This window comes from Vidua macroura, chromosome 4 (assembly GCF_024509145.1).
Source record: "Vidua macroura isolate BioBank_ID:100142 chromosome 4, ASM2450914v1, whole genome shotgun sequence".
Lineage (NCBI taxonomy): Eukaryota > Metazoa > Chordata > Aves > Passeriformes > Viduidae > Vidua > Vidua macroura.
This window is the reverse complement of record NC_071574.1, coordinates 71,860,330-71,876,773: the sequence shown is the minus strand read 5'-3', so window position 1 is coordinate 71,876,773 and position 16,444 is coordinate 71,860,330. Positions and strand designations below refer to the sequence as shown.

General features: G+C 66.7%; 1 protein-coding gene across 1 annotated transcript; it reads right to left on the bottom strand.

The window, feature by feature from the left end:
• Window positions 1-900: 900 nt before the first annotated feature.
• RTKN (rhotekin) lies at window positions 901-16,031 on the bottom strand. Its single transcript, XM_053975557.1, is given in 14 exon segments — window positions 901-1,007; window positions 1,207-1,311; window positions 2,782-2,947; window positions 3,763-3,894; window positions 5,408-5,514; window positions 6,981-7,075; window positions 7,808-7,869; window positions 7,871-8,033; window positions 8,782-8,899; window positions 8,979-9,032; window positions 9,192-9,253; window positions 9,878-9,927; window positions 9,929-10,072; window positions 15,906-16,031. Coding segments are annotated over 14 exon segments (1,470 nt in total). The 5' UTR covers window positions 16,011-16,031.
• Between the last annotated feature and the right edge of the window lie 413 nt (window positions 16,032-16,444).

The following is a 16,444-nucleotide window of genomic DNA, read 5'->3' as shown; positions in this document are numbered from 1 at the left end:
CCGGGGGGGGTGGTGCCCCCCCCCCCCCGGGTTAGAGGTGAGGGAAAGCAGAGCTGGGGGGGCTCTGTGTGCCCCCCGGGTTAGACCCTGAGCACCCACCCTGCGGTGGGGGGGGGGTCCCCAGCACCCACCTTTGTTGGGGGTGGGGGAAGGAAACCACCCCCCCCCTTTTTGGAGTTTAGCCCTGAGCCCCCCCCAGCATGGGGAGGGCAGAAATTCCAGTTTCTCCCCAAAAACAGAAGCAGGGAGCCCCCAGCCCCCCCAACCCCCCGGGGGGGGGGGGGGGGGTCCATCCCCCCTGTTCCCCCCCCCCCCCGACCAAGTGCTGGGGGTCAGACCCTGGACTGGAGGGCTCTGGGGGGGGTCGCGCTGGGGGGGCCCTGGGCTGCTGCTGCCGCTGCTGGAGGAGCTGGAGTGGGGGGGCTTTGGGGGGCCCCCCCGGCCTTTCAGGGTGCTGAGCCGGGCGTCCAAGGACAGGGTTCGGGGGCGTCCCCGCCGGGGGGGGCTGGGGCTGCGCAGGGGGGGCCCCTCGAACAGCGACAGCCACGGGGGGGGCCCCGGAGCGCGGGGAGCCCCCCCGTGCCGCGCCAGGATGTCGGTCACTGCCGCGATGTCATCCGAGGGGTCAATAGCTGGGGGGGAAAGGGGGTGTCACCGGGGGGGGCAGGGGCAGGCCCAGACCCCCCCCCCCCCGGACCCCTGGCTGCTGCACCGTGGGGTGGGGGCTGTCAAAGCCCCCCCCCACAACCCCTCAGCCCCCCATGGATTCACCTCACAGGCTATGGGGGAGTTTGGGGGTCCCTTCATTGTTCCCCCCCCCCCCAGTCCCCACGGCCATGCTGGGGGTGTTGTGGCATTAGGGGGGGGGGCTGTCGGGGTGTCCCCCCCGTGTCCCCCCCGTCACCTGTCGCTGTAGTAGGAGCTGAGCAGCGCCCGGATCTCGGCTGAGACATTCTCCTGCAGCAGGAGCCCCTCGCCCGGGGGGGGCCCGGGGGGGCCCGACGGGGCTGGGGTGGGGTGGGGGGGCGCGGGAGGGGGGTGGCAGAGCGGCAGGGCCGGGGGGAAAGAAATGGGGGGACAGAGAGGGGGGGGCACAGAGAGGGGGGACAGCGAGAAGAGCAGCGTTAGGGAGCGAGCAGAGAGCAGAGAGGGGGAGACAGAGCAGAGCCCCCCCAGCCCGCGCCCCCCCCCCCCAGCCCCACTCACCCGTCTGGTGGTAGAGAGAGCCCTGGGGGGGCAGCGGGGCCGGGGGGCGGCGCGGGGGGGGCTCCTCGATCCGCATCAGCTCCTCACAGCACTGCTTCCACTGGGCTGTGGGAACGGGGACAACGGGGGCCGTGGCACAGAGCCCCCCCCCCGGGATCCAGGAGCTCCCGGGATGGGGAATGCAGGGGATGGGGATTGGAAGGGAATTGGGATTGCAGGGGATGGGGATTGCAGGGGATGGGGATTGAAAGGGATGGGGATTGGAGGGGATGGGGATTGAAAGGGAATTGGGATTGGAGGGGATGGGGATTGCAGGGGATGAGGATTGCAGGGAATTGGGATTGGAGGGGATGGGGATTGCAGGGAATGGGGATTGGAAGGGATGGGGATTGCAGGGGATGGGGATTGGAGGGAATTGGGATTGCAGGGGATGGGGATTCAAAGGGATGGGGATTCAAAGGGATGGGGATTGAAAGGGAATTGGTATTGGAGGGGATGGGGATTGGAAAGGATGGGGATTGAAGGGGATGGGGATTGGAGGGGATGGGGAATGGAGGAGATGGGGATTGAAAGGGAATTGGGATTGCAGGGGAATGGGGGTTGAAAGGGATGGGGATTGGAGGGGATGGGGATTGGAGGGGATGGGGATTGGAGGGGATGGGGATTGAAAGGGAATTGGGATTGAAGGGGATGGGGATTGCAGGGGATGGGGATTGCAGTGGGACAGGGATTGAAGGGGATGGGGATTGGAGGGGATTGGGATTGCAGGGGATGGGGATTCAAAGGGATGGGGATTCAAAGGGATGGGGATTGCAGGGAATTGGGATTGCAGGGGATGGGGATTGGAGGGGATGGGGATTAGAGAGGATGGGGATTGCAGGGGATGGGGGTCCCCTTGGATGGGGTCAGCCTGGGATGGGGGTGTCACCCTGGGAGTGGGGGTGCGCTCAGGACTGGGGTCTCACTGGGTTGGGGGTTCTGGGGTGATGGGGCTCCCACAGGGATGGGTCCCACAGGGATCGTCTGGGGTCCTGCCAGGCTGGGGGTCCCACAGTGACGAGGGGGTCCCACTAGGCTTGGGGTCCTTTAACAACGGGGATCCATCCCAGTGGGACAATGTCCCAGCAGCACAGAGGGTCCCACAGGGCTGGGAGGACCCCACAGGGATTTGTAGGGTCCCGCAGGGATTTGTAGGGTCCCACAGGGATGTGTAGGGTCCCACAGGGATTTGTAGGGCCCCACAGAGCTGGGAGGGTTTCACAGGGATTTGTAGGGTCCCACAGGGCTGGGAGGGCCCCGCAGGGATTTGTAGGGCCCCACAGAGCTGGGAGGGTTCCACAGGGATGTGTAGGGTCCCACAGGGATGTGTAGGGCCCCACAGGGATTTGTAGGGTCCCGCAGGGATTTGTAGGGTCCCACAGGGATGTGTAGGGTCCCACAGGGATTTGTAGGGTCCCACAGGGATGTGTAGGGTCCCACAGGGATTTGTAGGGTCCCACAGGGATTTGTAGGGTCCCGCAGGGATGATGGGGATTCCCACAGGTCTCGGGGGGGGTCCCAGGGGTCCCGGCTCACCCAAGTCGTAGAGGTGCTGCCCGAAGGCTTGGAGCCAGCGCTGGGCCTCGGCCGCGCTCTCGGCCACCAGCGCGTGTGTCACCTCCTCCCCGCCCAGCCGGTTGGTGACGGCCACCCCGGGGGGCTGCCCGCGGCCCCCGGCCTCCACCGCGCGCACCCGCGTGTCCTGCGGCACCGGCAGGGCTTGGAGCCCCCAGCCCCACAGCCCCCAGAGAGCCCAGAGACACCAGAGAGCCCAGAGCCCCCCAGAGACCCCACAGATCCCACAGCTCCCATAGACCCCAGAACACCCCATAGACCCCACAGACCCCATAGACCCCACAGCCCACACAGACCCCAGAGCCCCCCATAGACCCCACAGACCCCAGAGCCTCCCATAGACCCCAGAACATCCCATAAACCCCAGAACACCCCATAGACCCCACAGCCCCCATAGACCCCAGAACACCGCAGAGCTCCCCATAGACCCCACAGACCCCACAGCTCCCATAGACCCCAGAACACCCCATAGACCCCACAGCCCCCACAGACCCCAGAACACCCCATAAACCCCAGAGCTCCTCATAGACCGCACAGCCCCCACAGACCCCAGAACACCCCATAGACCCCACAGCCCCCATAGACCCCAGAACACCCCATAGACCTCAGAACACCCCATAGACCTCAGAACACCCCATAAACCCCAGAACGCCCCATGGACCACAGAACTCTCCATAGACCCCAGAACACCCCATAGACCCCACAGCCCCCACAGACCCCAGAACACCCCATAAACCCCAGAGCTCCCCATAGACCCCACAGCCCCCATAGACCCCAGAACACCCCATAAACCTCGAACCAGCCCGAGCCCCCCACTCTCCCCCTTTCTCCCTGTACCCACCACGCCCCTCCGTGCCCCATGACCCCCACAACCCCACAGTCCCCCACACTCCCCGTGCCCCCCAGAGCCCCCCGACCCCTGTGTCCCCCGCGTCCCCGTACCTTGGTGACAGCGATGGTGAGCGTGGGCTCCTGCCCTGCCTCGGCCTCGCCAGCGCTGCCGTAGCAGAGCAGCCCAGGGCCCCGCAGGACGCAGAACAGGGGGGCCCCGCTTGGCCCCTCGGCCCCCGGAGCCTGTCCCGAGACCCCCGGAGCCGTCGGCGCCCGCAGGTGACACCACAGCACCAGCGTGTCCCCCCCATTTCTGCACCCACGCGCCCAGCTCCACCCCCACCGGTGCAGACCCACTGGTGGGTTCGTGCCACCAGCCATCCCTGCCCCCATCCCTGTCCCCATTCCCAGCTCTGTCCCCGTTCTCATCCCAGCCCATTCCCATCCCTTGTCCCTTCCCATCTCTGTCCTTCCCCTTGTGTCCTTCCCATCCATGTCACTGTCCCCATGCCATTCCTCTGTCTGACCACATCCCATGCCCGTCTTTGTCCCCGTCCCTGTCCTGTTCTCATCCTTGTCCTTGTCCCCATTTCTCCACCCATCCCCATTATCTGTGTCCTCATCTCTGTCCTTGTCCATCCCCATCACTGTCCCTGTTCCTGTCCTTCACCCTGTGCCTGTTCCCATCCCCATCCTGCCCCCATTCCTGTCCCTGTCCCATCCTTGTCCTCATCCTCATCCCCATTCCCATCCCTGTCCCTGTCCCTCTCCTGGTCCCATCTTTGTCCCTGTCCCACCCTTATCCCCAGCCCTGTCCCTGTCTCCATTTCCATCCCTGTTCCCATCCCCTTCTCACCCCTTTCTCCACCCCGATCCTACCCCTCATCCCACCCCACCCTCCCATCCCAATCCCATATCCCGATCCCTTCACCTGTGGCTGCAGGGTCTCTGTTCCCACAGGGATGTTCATCCAGCCCATCCCTCTATCCCATGCCTCTTTCCCATTCCTGATCCCATTCCCTAACTGCAGTCAGCCACAGGGTCCCAGTTACCACAGGGGTGTTGATACATCCCACCCCTCAATCCCATTCCTAATCCCATCCCTCTATCCCATTCCTAATCCCATTCCTAATCCCATCCCTCTATCCCATTCCTAATCCCATTCCTCTATCCCATTCCTAATCCCATTCCCTCTATCCCATTCCTAATCCCATACCTCTATCCCATTCCTAATCCCATTCCCTCTATCCCATTCCTAATCCCATTCCCAATCCCATTCCTAATCCCATTCCCTCTATCCCATTCCTTCACCTGCAGCTCCATTGTCCCGTCACTGAGGGGGTGTTAATAAATCCCATTTTTCTATCCCATTCCCCTATCCCATCCCTCTATCCTGTCCCCATATCCTATTTCTCTATCCCGTTTCTATATCCCATCCCTATATCCGATTTCCCTATATCCCATCCCCATATCCCATTCTCTATCCCATCCCTCTATCCCATTTCCCTATATCCCATCCCTCTATCCCATTTCCCTATATCCCATCCCTCTATCCCATCCCTATATCCCATTTCCCTATATCCCATCCCCATATCCCATTCTCTATCCCATTCCCTCACCTGCAGTTGCAGTGTTCCCTTTACCATGGCAGCGTTAATAAACCCCATCCCTCTATCCCCCCGCTCCCTCCCACTCCCGGCGCCGTTCCCGGTGCCGTTCCCGGTGCCGTTCCCGGTGCCACCGCCGTGTCCCTCACCTGCAGCCGCAGTGTCCCCGTCGCCGCGGGGGTGTCCATGCAGCTCGGCCTGGCCGCCAGGCGGCAGCACATGCGGCCGTAGAGGGGCACCCAGCAGGGGCTCTGCTCTGGGGGGGGACACAGGGGACATGGGGGGACATTGACCCCAAACCACCCAGCAGGGGCTCTGCTCTGGGGGGGGACACGGGGGAGGGACATGGGGGGACGGTGACCCCAAACCACCCCAGCGGGGGCTCTGATCTGGGGGGGGACATTGATGGACACTGACCCCAAACCCCCCCAGTAGGTGCTCTGATCTGGGGGGGGACACGGGGGACATGGGGGGACACTGACCCCAAATCCCCCAGTGGGGGCTCTGATCTGGGGGGGGACATTGAGGGACACTGACCCCAAACCCCCCCAGCGGGGCTCTGGTCTAAGGGGGGGACACGGGGGACATGGGGGTTCACTGACCCCAAACCACCCAGTGGGGGCTCTGATCTGGAGGGGGACACGGGGGACATGGGTGGGACAGTGACCCCAAACCACCCAGAGGGGTTCTGATCTGGGGGGGGACATTGATGGACACTGACCCCAAACCCCCCCAGTAGGTGCTCTGATCTGGGGGGGGACACGGGGGACATGGGTGGGACAGTGACCCCAAACCACCTCAGCGGGGCTCTGGTCTAAGGGGGGGACACGGGGGACATGGGTGGGACAGTGACCCCAAATCCCCCAGCGGGGGCTCTGATCTGGGGGGGGACACGGGGGACATGGGGGGACAGTGACCCCAAATCCCCCAGCGGGGTTCTGATCTGGGGGGGGACACGGAGGACATGGGGGGACACTGACCCCAAACCACCCCAGCCGGGCTTTGCACTGGGGGGGACATTGAGGGACACTGACCCCAAACCACCCAGCAGGGCTCTGCTCTGGGGGGGGACACAGGGGACTTGTTATAGGGTGCCACAGGGTGTTATAGGGTGCCACGGGGTGTTTAGGGGTGCCATGGGCTGATTTAGGGTCCCACGGGGTATTATACGGTGCCATGGGGTATTTAGGGGGGTGATGGGGTGTTATAGGGTCCCACGGAGTGTTATAGGGTGCTACGGGGTGTTTAGGGGTGCCATGGGCTGTTATAGGGTGCCATGGGCTGATTTAGGGTCCCATGGGGTGTTATAGGGTGCCATGGGCTGTTATAGGGTCCCATGGGGTGTTTAGGGGTGCCATGGGCTGCTATAGGGTGCCACGGGGTGTTTAGGGGTGCCATGGGCTGCTATAGGGTGCCACGGGGTGTTTAGGGGTGCCATGGGCTGCTATAGGGTCCCACGGGGTGTTATAGGGTGCCATGGGCTGTTATAGGGTGCCATGGGGTGTTTAGGGGTGCCATGGGCTGATTTAGGGTCCCATGGGGTGTTATAGGGTGCCATGGGCTGTTATAGGGTGCCACGGGGTGTTATAGGGTGCCATGGGATGTTATAGGGTCCCATGGGGTGTTATAGGGTCCCACGGGGTGTTATAGGGTCCCACGTGGTGTTTAGGCGTGCCATGGGCTGCTATAGGGTGCCACGGGGCGCCCTGCGGCCCCACTGACCGTCGGCGGCGATGACGAGGTCGTGGGTGCGGAAGCCATCGTGCACCTGCGCCAGGGACAGCGCGGCGTGCGCCAGCAGCTGGAACCGGGGACACCTGGGGACACCGGGGGACAGGGGACACCAGGGGTCAGGGGACATCAGGGGGGTCGCAGGGACACTGGGGGTCAGGGGGACATCAGTGGTCAGGAGGACATTGGGGGTCAGGGGACATTGGGGATCAGGGGGACATTGGGGGTCAGGGGACATCAGTGGGACATCGGGGGTCAGGGGGACATTGGGGGTCAGGGCAGGCACAGGGGGTGTGTGCCAGGAGCTGGAACCGGGCAGGGACACCGGGCCTGGAGACAACGGGGGGGTCAGGGGGGCACCGTGGGGGATTTGGGGGGGTCAGGGAGGATGGGGGGGTCTGGGGCACACAGGGGGGACATGGGACACACAGAGGAGCAGACGGGGGGGGACATGGGACACACAGGGGGGACATGTGGCACACAGGGGGACATGTGACACACAGGGGGCACATAGGGGGGACATGGAACACACAGGGGGGCACAGGGGGCACACAGGGGGACATGGGGCACACAGGGGGACAGGGGGCACAAAGGGGGACACAGGGCACACAGGGGGACATGTGACACATAGGGGGCACATGTGACACATAGGGGGCACAGGGCACACAGGGGGACATAGGGCACACAGGGGGGACATGTGACACACAGGGGGGACATGGGGCACACAGAGGTACATGTGGCACACAGGGGTACATGGTGGGGACATGGGGGCACATGTGACACACAGGGGGGACACGCGGCACGCAGCGGCCACTCACGGCACGCCGGGCGGGGGCAGCAGCAGTGCCCCGGTGCCACCGGTGCCCGGGGGGCTGCCGGGCGCCCCCCTCCATGGCCGCCCGCGCCCGGCGCCCCGAGGAGCGGCCCAGGGAGGTGCTCAGACGCGTCGCCAGCTTTTTGGGGGTGCTGCCCTGCGCCCCCCCGCCCGGCAGCCCCGCGCTGTACAGCTCCACCTTCAGCTCGAAATCGGGGCCCGCCTCCGAGCTGGGGGGGGGGGGGGGGCACAGCGGGGTCAGGACCCCCCCGCGGCCACCCCACGGACCGCGGGGAGGCGGCAAGGGGGCAGAGTGGGGCAGGGGTCCCGCCCTGGGGTGGGCGGGGGTCACCCCCAGATGGGGTCTGAGGTCCCCTGGAAGGGGACAGGAGAGGGCAGGGGTCCCCAAGGGGGGGGTTGGTGGTGGCAGGGGTCCCGTGGGGGGTGGCAGTGGCCCTGGGGGGGTGTCAGGGTCGCGGGGAAGGGTGTGGGGGTGTCTGGGGACCCATGGGAGGGATCAGGGGTGCCATGGGGGCGTATTGGGGTGCTCAGGGGTCCCACAGAGAGGCTCGGGGGTCCCCAAGGGTGGGCTGGCAGTGGCAGGGGTCCCATGGGGGGTGTCACTGTCCCAGGGAGGGGGGGTGGGGGTGCCGGGGGTCCCATGGGGGCGTATTGGGGTGCTCAGGGGTCCCACAGAGAGGCTCAGGGGTGCCATGGTGGGGCATATGGGGGTGTCAAGGGGGGGTGCCAGGGTCCCATAGAGGGTGCCAGGGTCCCAGGGAGGGGTGTGGGGGTGTCTGGGGTCCCATGGGAGGCATCAGGGGTGCCATGGGGGCGTATTGGGGTGCTCAGGGGTCCCACAGAGAGGCTCAGGGGTGCCATGGGGGGGCATATGGGGGTGCCAGGGTCCCATAGGGGGGTGCCAGGGTCCCGGGGAAGGGGGTGGGGGTGCCGGGGGGTCCCGTGCCCCCCCCTCACAAGAGCACGGCGCCCTCGAAGCAGATGTCGGTGAGGGTCCTGTCCACCAGCACCGTGGGGGTGTCGTGGATCTCGGCCCCCACCTGCAGCAGCAGGAACACGGCACAGCGGTGCAGCTCTGGGTGGGAGGGGGGACAGCGGGGGTCACAGAGGCCATCGCAGGGAAAAGGGGGGACCCCCGGCACCCCAACACTCACCCCCCTTGTTCCTGAAGTACTCGGTGTCCTTCCACATCAGCGGGATGCGCAAATCTGGGGGGGGAGGGGAGGGCAGGAGCGGGGTGAGACCCCCCTGAGACACCCCCAGCCCCCCCCCCTAAAAATGCGGATGGTGCCGCAGGAGGGGCAGGCAAAGAGGATGGGGTTCCCCCTCCCCAGAGCCCCCCGGGACCCCCCCCAGCCCCCCCATACCTGAGATGCAGACGGTGCCGCGGCACGGCACCCGCTCAGCCCCGGGCCCGCCGTCCGAGGGGCTGCGGGGGGACGGGAGGGGCTCAGCAAAGCTCCCCCCAGATTTTGGGGTGCTCCCCCCCCCCGCGTTTGGGGTGTCCCCTGCCAACACACCCCCACTGTGCGCCCCTCTGGGTTTCCCCGTTCCCCCCAAAATTCGGGGTGTCCCTCACTGCCGCAGCCCCCAATTACCAAGGGTCTCTCATCCCACCCCCGGGTTTTGGGGTGTCCCTCACTGCCGTGTCCCCCATGGGGTTTTGGGGTGTCCCTCATTGCCGTGTTCCCCCAGGTTTTGGGGTGTCCCTCGCTGCCGTGTCCCCCATGGGGTTTTGGGGTGTCCCCCAGCACTGCAGACCCCCAGGGTGCCTCATCCCATCCCCTGGGTTTTAGGGCTCCCCTCACTGCAGCGTGCCCGATGTCCCCCCAGGTTTTGGGGTGTCCCTCACCGCCTCACCCCCCACGGGACCCTCAAACCCCCTCCCTAAGTCTCAGCGACCCTCCCCGGCTTTTAGGGTGCCCCTCACCACCCTTTGGGGATCCCCATTCCCCCTCCACTTTGGGGTGCTCCATAGGGTGCCCTCCCCGCCTTTAGGCATCCCTTGGGGGACCCAATTCCCTCCGCGAGCATTTTTTGGGGGGTCCCTCACCGCCGGGCCCCCCTCAGCCGGGCCTCCTGGCGCCGCTGCAGCTCCCCCCCCGGCCGCGACCACCCTGGCATCGCACAGCACCAGGGTCTTGGTGGTCTCCAGCGCCTGCTCGGGCCGGCTGCAGGCGGGGAGGAGCCGCCGCGCCCCCTCCCGCACCCGCAGCGCCCGCTCCAGGGCCCGCTGCAGCTCCGGCTCCTGGGAACGGCACATTTGGGGGGTCAGGGGGTCCCCAAAATCCCTCTGAACCCACAATGCCCGCTCCAGAACCTGCTGCAGCTCCGGCTCCTGGGAACGGCACATTTGGGGGGTCAGGGGGTCCCCAAAATCCCTCTGAACCCACAATGCCCGCTCCAGAACCTGCTGCAGCTCCGGCTCCTGGGAACGGCACATTTGGGGGGTCAGGGGGTCCCCAAAATCCCTCTGAACCCACAATGCCCGCTCCAGAACCTGCTGCAGCTCCGGCTCCTGGGAACGGCACATTTGGGGGGTCAGGGGGACCCCAAAATCCCTCTGAACCCACAATGCCCGCTCCAGAACCTGCTGCAGCTCCGGCTCCTGGGAACGGCACATTTGGGGGGTCAGGGGGACCCCAAAATCCCTCTGAACCCACAATGCCCGCTCCAGAACCTGCTGCAGCTCTGGCTCCTGGGAACGGCACATTTGGGGGGTCAGGGGGTCCCCAAAATCCCTCTGAACCCACAATGCCCGCTCCAGAGCCTGCTGCAGCTGTGGGTCCTAGGAATGGCACATTTGGGGGGTCAGGGGGACCCCAAAATCCCTCTGAACCCACAATGCCCGCTCCAGAGCCTGCTGCAGCTCTGGCTCCTGGCAATGGCACATTTAGGGGGTCAGGGGAACCCCAAAATCCCTCTGAACCCACAATGCCCGCTCCAGAGCCAGCTGCAGCTCCGGCTCCTGGGAACGGGGCACATCTGGGGGGTCAGGGGGTCCCCAAAACCCCTGCCACACCCACAATGCCCACTCCAGGCCCACTGCAGTTCTGGCTCCTGGGAACGGGGCACATCAGGGGGTCCCCAAAATCCCTCTGCATCCACTGCAGCTCTGACTCCTAGGAATGGGCACATGGTCAGGGGAACCCCAAAATCCCTCTGCACCCGCAGTGCCCGCTCCAGGGCCCGCTGCAGCTCCGGCTCCTGGGGATGGCACATTGGGGGGGTCAGGGGACCCCAAAAGCTCTGCCACACCCCACAATGCCCGCTCCAGGCCCACTGCATTTCTGGCTCCTGACAACGGCACATTTGGGGATCAGGAGAACCCCAAAAACCCCTCCCACACCAACAGCACCCACAGCAGTTCTGGCTCCTGGCAAGGGCACATTTGGGGGATCAGGGGACCCCAAAAGCTCTGCCACACCCACAATGCCCGCTCCAGGCCCACTGCAGTTCTGGCTCCTGGCAACGGCACATTTGGGGGGTCAGGGGATCCCCAAAACCCCTCTACACCCACAGTGCCAGCTCCAGAGCCCACTGCAGCTCCGGGTCCTGGCAATGGCACACTTGGGGGTCAGACGGTCCCCAAAATCCCTCTGCATCCACTGCAGCTCTGGCTTCTGGCAATGGCACACTTGGGGGTCAGGGGGACCCCAAAACCCCTCTGCACCCACAGTGCCCACTCCAGAGCCCGCTGCAGCTCTGGTTCCTGGCAATGGCACATTGGGGGGTCAGGGGGACCCCAAATCCCCTCCTGGACCTGCAGCACCAATTCCAGAGCCCGCTGCAGCTCCAGCTTCTGGGAACAAGGCACATTTGGGGGGTGAGGGGGGTCCCCAAATCCTCTCCTGCATTTACAGCAGCTCTGGGACCTGGGAATGGGCACATTGGGGGCTCAGGGGGTCCCCAAAACCCTTCCCACTCATAGTTCCCGCTCCAGACCCACTGCAGCTCCAGGTCCTGGGAATGGAGCACATTTTGGGGGTCAGGGGGTCCCCAAAATCCCTCTGCACCACTGCAACTCTGGGTCCTGGCAACGGGGCACATTTGGGGGGTCAGGGGGTCCCCAAATCCCCTCCCGCACCCGCAGCAGCTCCGGCTCCTCCCACATTTGGGGTTCGGGAGGGTCTGGGGGAAATGTGGGGCTGGGGCACCTGCCGGGCACAGGGGAGCCGACCCACACCCCCCCCCCGGGGGTCCCGCATTGTTTGGGGGGTCCCAGCCGCACCCACACACCGTGCACCCCATAGATTTACCAGCCCCCCCCCCCACAAACGCCCCGTGTACCCCCCAGATTTATCAGGGACCCCGTGGACACGTCGTGCACCCCGCGGGGAATCCGTGAACCCCAAAACCAGACCGTGCACCCCACAAACACATCATGGGCCCCCACGGCAGAGCCACGCACCCCACAGATCCCCTGTGCACCCCACAGGTTTATCAGGCACCCCACAAATGATTCCTGCACCCCACAAACACACCGTGCACCCCATAAGGGCACCACGTGCCCCTCAGATCCATCGTGCACCCCACGAGGGAGCTGTGCACCCCAAAGGCAGGGCAAGCACCCCACAAACTCATCCAGCACCCCCTAGGGGAACCACGCACCCCAAAACCACATCCAGCACCCCAAAACCACATCCCGCACCCCAAAACCACATCCCGCACCCCACAGATTTATCACACCACCCCAAACTCATCCTGCACCCCCTGGGGGAACCGCGCACCCCAAAACCACATCCCGCACCCCAAAACCACATCGCGCACCCCACAGATTTATCACACCACCCCAAACTCATCCTGCACCCCACAGATCCACGGCTCACCCCACAATCCCCCCCCCAAATTCACCAAACACCCCCCAAAAACCCCAAATTTCCCAGCGCGCACCCCCCCAACGACCACCCTCAGCCCCCCCCCCCCCAATTCCTTCCTTACCTCCTGTTCCTCCATCCCGATCCCGATCCCGATCCCGATCCCGATCCCGATCCCGCCCCTGTCCCCCCCCCCCCGGCCCGCCCCTCCTGTGACGTCATCGCCTATAAATAACCCCCCCCCGCTGCAAACAGGGGGAGCGGGACCCCCCCCCCCCCCCCAAAATCGCCCCTCTCGTGGTTTTGGGGGGCTCCTCAAAGGGTGAATCCTTTTGGGATGAGGAGCCCATTCCATCTTCCCGGGACCCCCGGGACCCCCCGGAGCCCCCGGACCCCGGGTTCCCCGGGGTCCGGGGGCTCCGGGGGGTCCCGGGGGATCCCGGATTTGGATTTGGGGAGGAGGGGGGGGGGTGGGGTCCCCCCAAAATTCCCACCTGGATGCTGGCGGCGATCTGGCGGATGTAGAGCATGTTGAGATCCTCCAGGATCCGCAGCCGGCGGCCCCCCCCCACCTCCATCGGGACCCCCGGGACCCCCCCAGCTATTTTGGGGGGTTCCCCCAAAGCCCCCCAAGGGGGTCCCGCCGCATCCAGCGCTGGGGTGTAGCGGGGGCCACCACACCCCCTCCCCCCCCAATCTCTAGCGAGGTGGCTGCGGGGAGAAAACGAGCTTTGGATGGAATTTTGGGGGGGGGGGGCTGCTTGGGCCCCTCCCTGGAATTTGGGGGGGGGGTGGGGGCGCGTCCACGTTGTTCGCCGCCCCCTCGCAGGGAACAAGGGGGGGACTGTGCGGGAAAGGGCAGCGGGGGCGGCGGGGAGGAGGGGTGGGGATGGTTTTGGGGTGCAGGGAGGAGTGGAGGAATTTGGGGGGGCGAGAGGGGGAAGATTTGGGGTGAGGGGAGAGGGGGATGGGGGGCGGGTGAGGGAAGAGATGGGGGGCAGGGTTTGGGGTGCAGGGTTTGGGGTGCAGGGGGATTAGGGGCAGGGAAGGAATGCAGGGTTTGGGGTGCAGGGTTTGGGGTGCAGGGGGATTAGGGGCAGGGAGGGAATGCAGGGTTTGGGGTGCAGGGTTTGGGGTGCAGGGTTTGGGGTGCAGGGAGAGGATTAGGGGCAGGGAGGGAATGTAGGGTTTGGGGTGCAGGGTTTGGGGTGCAGGGGGATTAGGGGCAGGGAGGGAATGTAGGGTTTGGGGTGCAGGGATTGGGGTGCAGGGGGATTAGGGGCAGGGAGGGAATGCAGGGATTGGGGTGCAGGGGGATTAGGGGCAGGGAGGGAATGCAGGGATTGGGGTGCAGGGTTTGGGGTGCAGGGGGATTAGGGGCAGGGAGGGAATGTAGGGTTTGGGGTGCAGGGATTGGGGTGCAGGGCACAAGAGGAGAGGTGGAGAAAATGGGGTGCAGGGGACAAGATGGAGCGTGGAGGTGGGAAAAGGGGGCAAGGGAGAGATTTGGGGGACAGGAGAGGGTGCGGGGGAACAGATGGGGCGCAGGGTTTGGGGTGCAGCGAGGGGATAAGGGGTGCGGGGGAGGGGAGAGCAGCTGGGGGGGGTGCAGAGGAAGCGGTTCCAGGGTTTGGGGTGCTGGGGACAAGACGGGGTGCAGGGTTTGGGGTGCAGGGGAGGGGCGGGGGGGGGGCAGGCAGAGGACGGGGTGCAAGGTTCGCGGTGCGGGGGCGGGACGAGGGGTGACAAAGTCGGGGTGCAGAGCCTGGGGGTGCCGCGGACGGGAAAAGGGGCGCGGGGAAGGGGGGGGACACCGTGAGCCGGGGGTGCGGAACGGGGCTCGGGGAACGGCACTGGAGGAGCGGGTGGGGGAGGCGCGGGAGGAACAGACGGGGGTCCCGTGCGGGGGAAGCGGGGAACAGAGCCCCGGTGGGGACGGACACCGGGACCCCTTCTCCCCGCACACCCCCCGCGCCCCCCCACCCCCCCCCCCGGTGCAGCGCTGCCCCCCGTTCCCGGTACCTCCGGCCGCTCCCGCTCCGCCGCGATCGCGCACAGGAAGCGGCGGCCGCCCCCGCCCCACGTCCCGCCCCGTGTCCCCCGTTGCCCGTGTCCCCCCCCCACCCCTCCCTTCTCCCAGGAGCCGCCTCCGTGTCCCCCCCGCCCCCCCCCCCCCGCGGGGCTCCGGGACACCGGGAATGGGCGGGGGGCGCCCCCTGCTGGACGGAAAACCGCGGTGCAAGGAGGGGGGTGGGGGTGACACCCCCCCCGCCCCTCCCCGGGGGCACCGGGACCGCCCCGACCGAACCGGAGCCTCCGTGGGGAGCTGGTACCGGGGGACCAACCCCACGGGCACCAACCTCCCCCCCGAGTGAACCGAGACTCCTCGGGATTCACCGGGACCTCCCCAAAGAGCACCGGGATGCCCTCGAATGGCCCGGGACGATCCCCCGAGCGCGCCGAGACCCCTCAGAGACCCCCGAGCGAACCGGGAGCCCCCCCAAGTGAAGCCGGAGCGGGCAAGTGCAGCTGGTGTTGAAAGACGGGGACCCCCCCCCCGTTATGCACCCCAAGTGCACCAGGAGCCCTCAGAATGCGCCAGCTGCACCCCAGGATGCACCGACCCCCCCTCAAAATTCACTGAGACCCCCCCCCCCAGTATGCACCGGGGCCCCCCGAGTGTGGGTGTACCGGGTGAACTGGGACCCCCCCCCAGTACACCGGGACCCCCGAATGCACCAACCCCCCCCCCCCCCACCGCGCACCGGGAACCCCACAGAGCACCGGGAACCCCCAAAACGCAGCTGGGACTGGGTGAACTGGGCACCAAGACCCCCCCACACTCCCCCCCGCGGGCACTGAGACCCCCATAAAGATGCCAGGACCCCACGCACAAGCACTGAGCCCCCCCCCCCAAAAAAAAAAAAAAGTGCAGCGGGTTTGGGGTGAACCAGGACCCCCAGGCGAACCGGGACCCCCTAAATGCCCCCTGTGCCACCGCCACGTGCGGGACGCCCCAATCCTCCTGTCCCCTTCCCGACCCCCAGTCCCTCCCAGTCCCCCCCTCCCCGTGGGGCGCCGGGGGCGCGGGCGCTTCCCGCTGTACCGGATCCCACCGGAATTCCCGGCTGGGCCGGGGCAGCGGGACGGGACAGGCCGGGCCGGGGGGGGGGGGGGCCCGGGGGGCAGGGAGCGGCCGTGACCGCCCCCGTGGCTTCGTGCCCGGTGCCCGGGCTGCTCCCGGTGCTCCCGGTGCTCCCGTACCTGCGCGGCCGGGGCCGGGGGGCGGCAGCAGCCCCGCCGCAGTTCCATGTCCAGCGCTGACCCCCGCGCCACCGTGGCGCGGCTCCGCTCGTCCCGCCGGAACATGGCCGGGGGTCCCGGGGGTCCCGGGGGTCCCGGGGGTCCTGGGGGGTTCGGAGGGTTCGGAGGGTCCGAGGCACCCCGGGTTCCAGAAGTTTCTGGAGGGTCCCGGCGCTCCCGGGGGTCGTGGGGGATCCCGGGGTCCGGAGTCTTCCGAGGGGTCCCGGGGGGGTCCTCGGTGCGCTGGAGATTTGGGGGGGGGGGGGGGTCCCGGTGTTCCCGGTGTCCGAGGTGGTCCCGGTCCTCTGGAGCCCCGCGGGGTCCCGGGTTCCCGAGGTGGCGACAATCCCGGGGTTCTGGGGGTCCCGCTGCTCCGGGAGGGGGGGGGGCTCAAGGGATTCCCGGTGTCCGGAGCGTTCCCCGGAGCTCTCCCGGTGCGGGACACCGGGAGGGAACGCACGGGGAGATGCCGGGCTCGCTGCTCGCGGCTCCGGGACGCG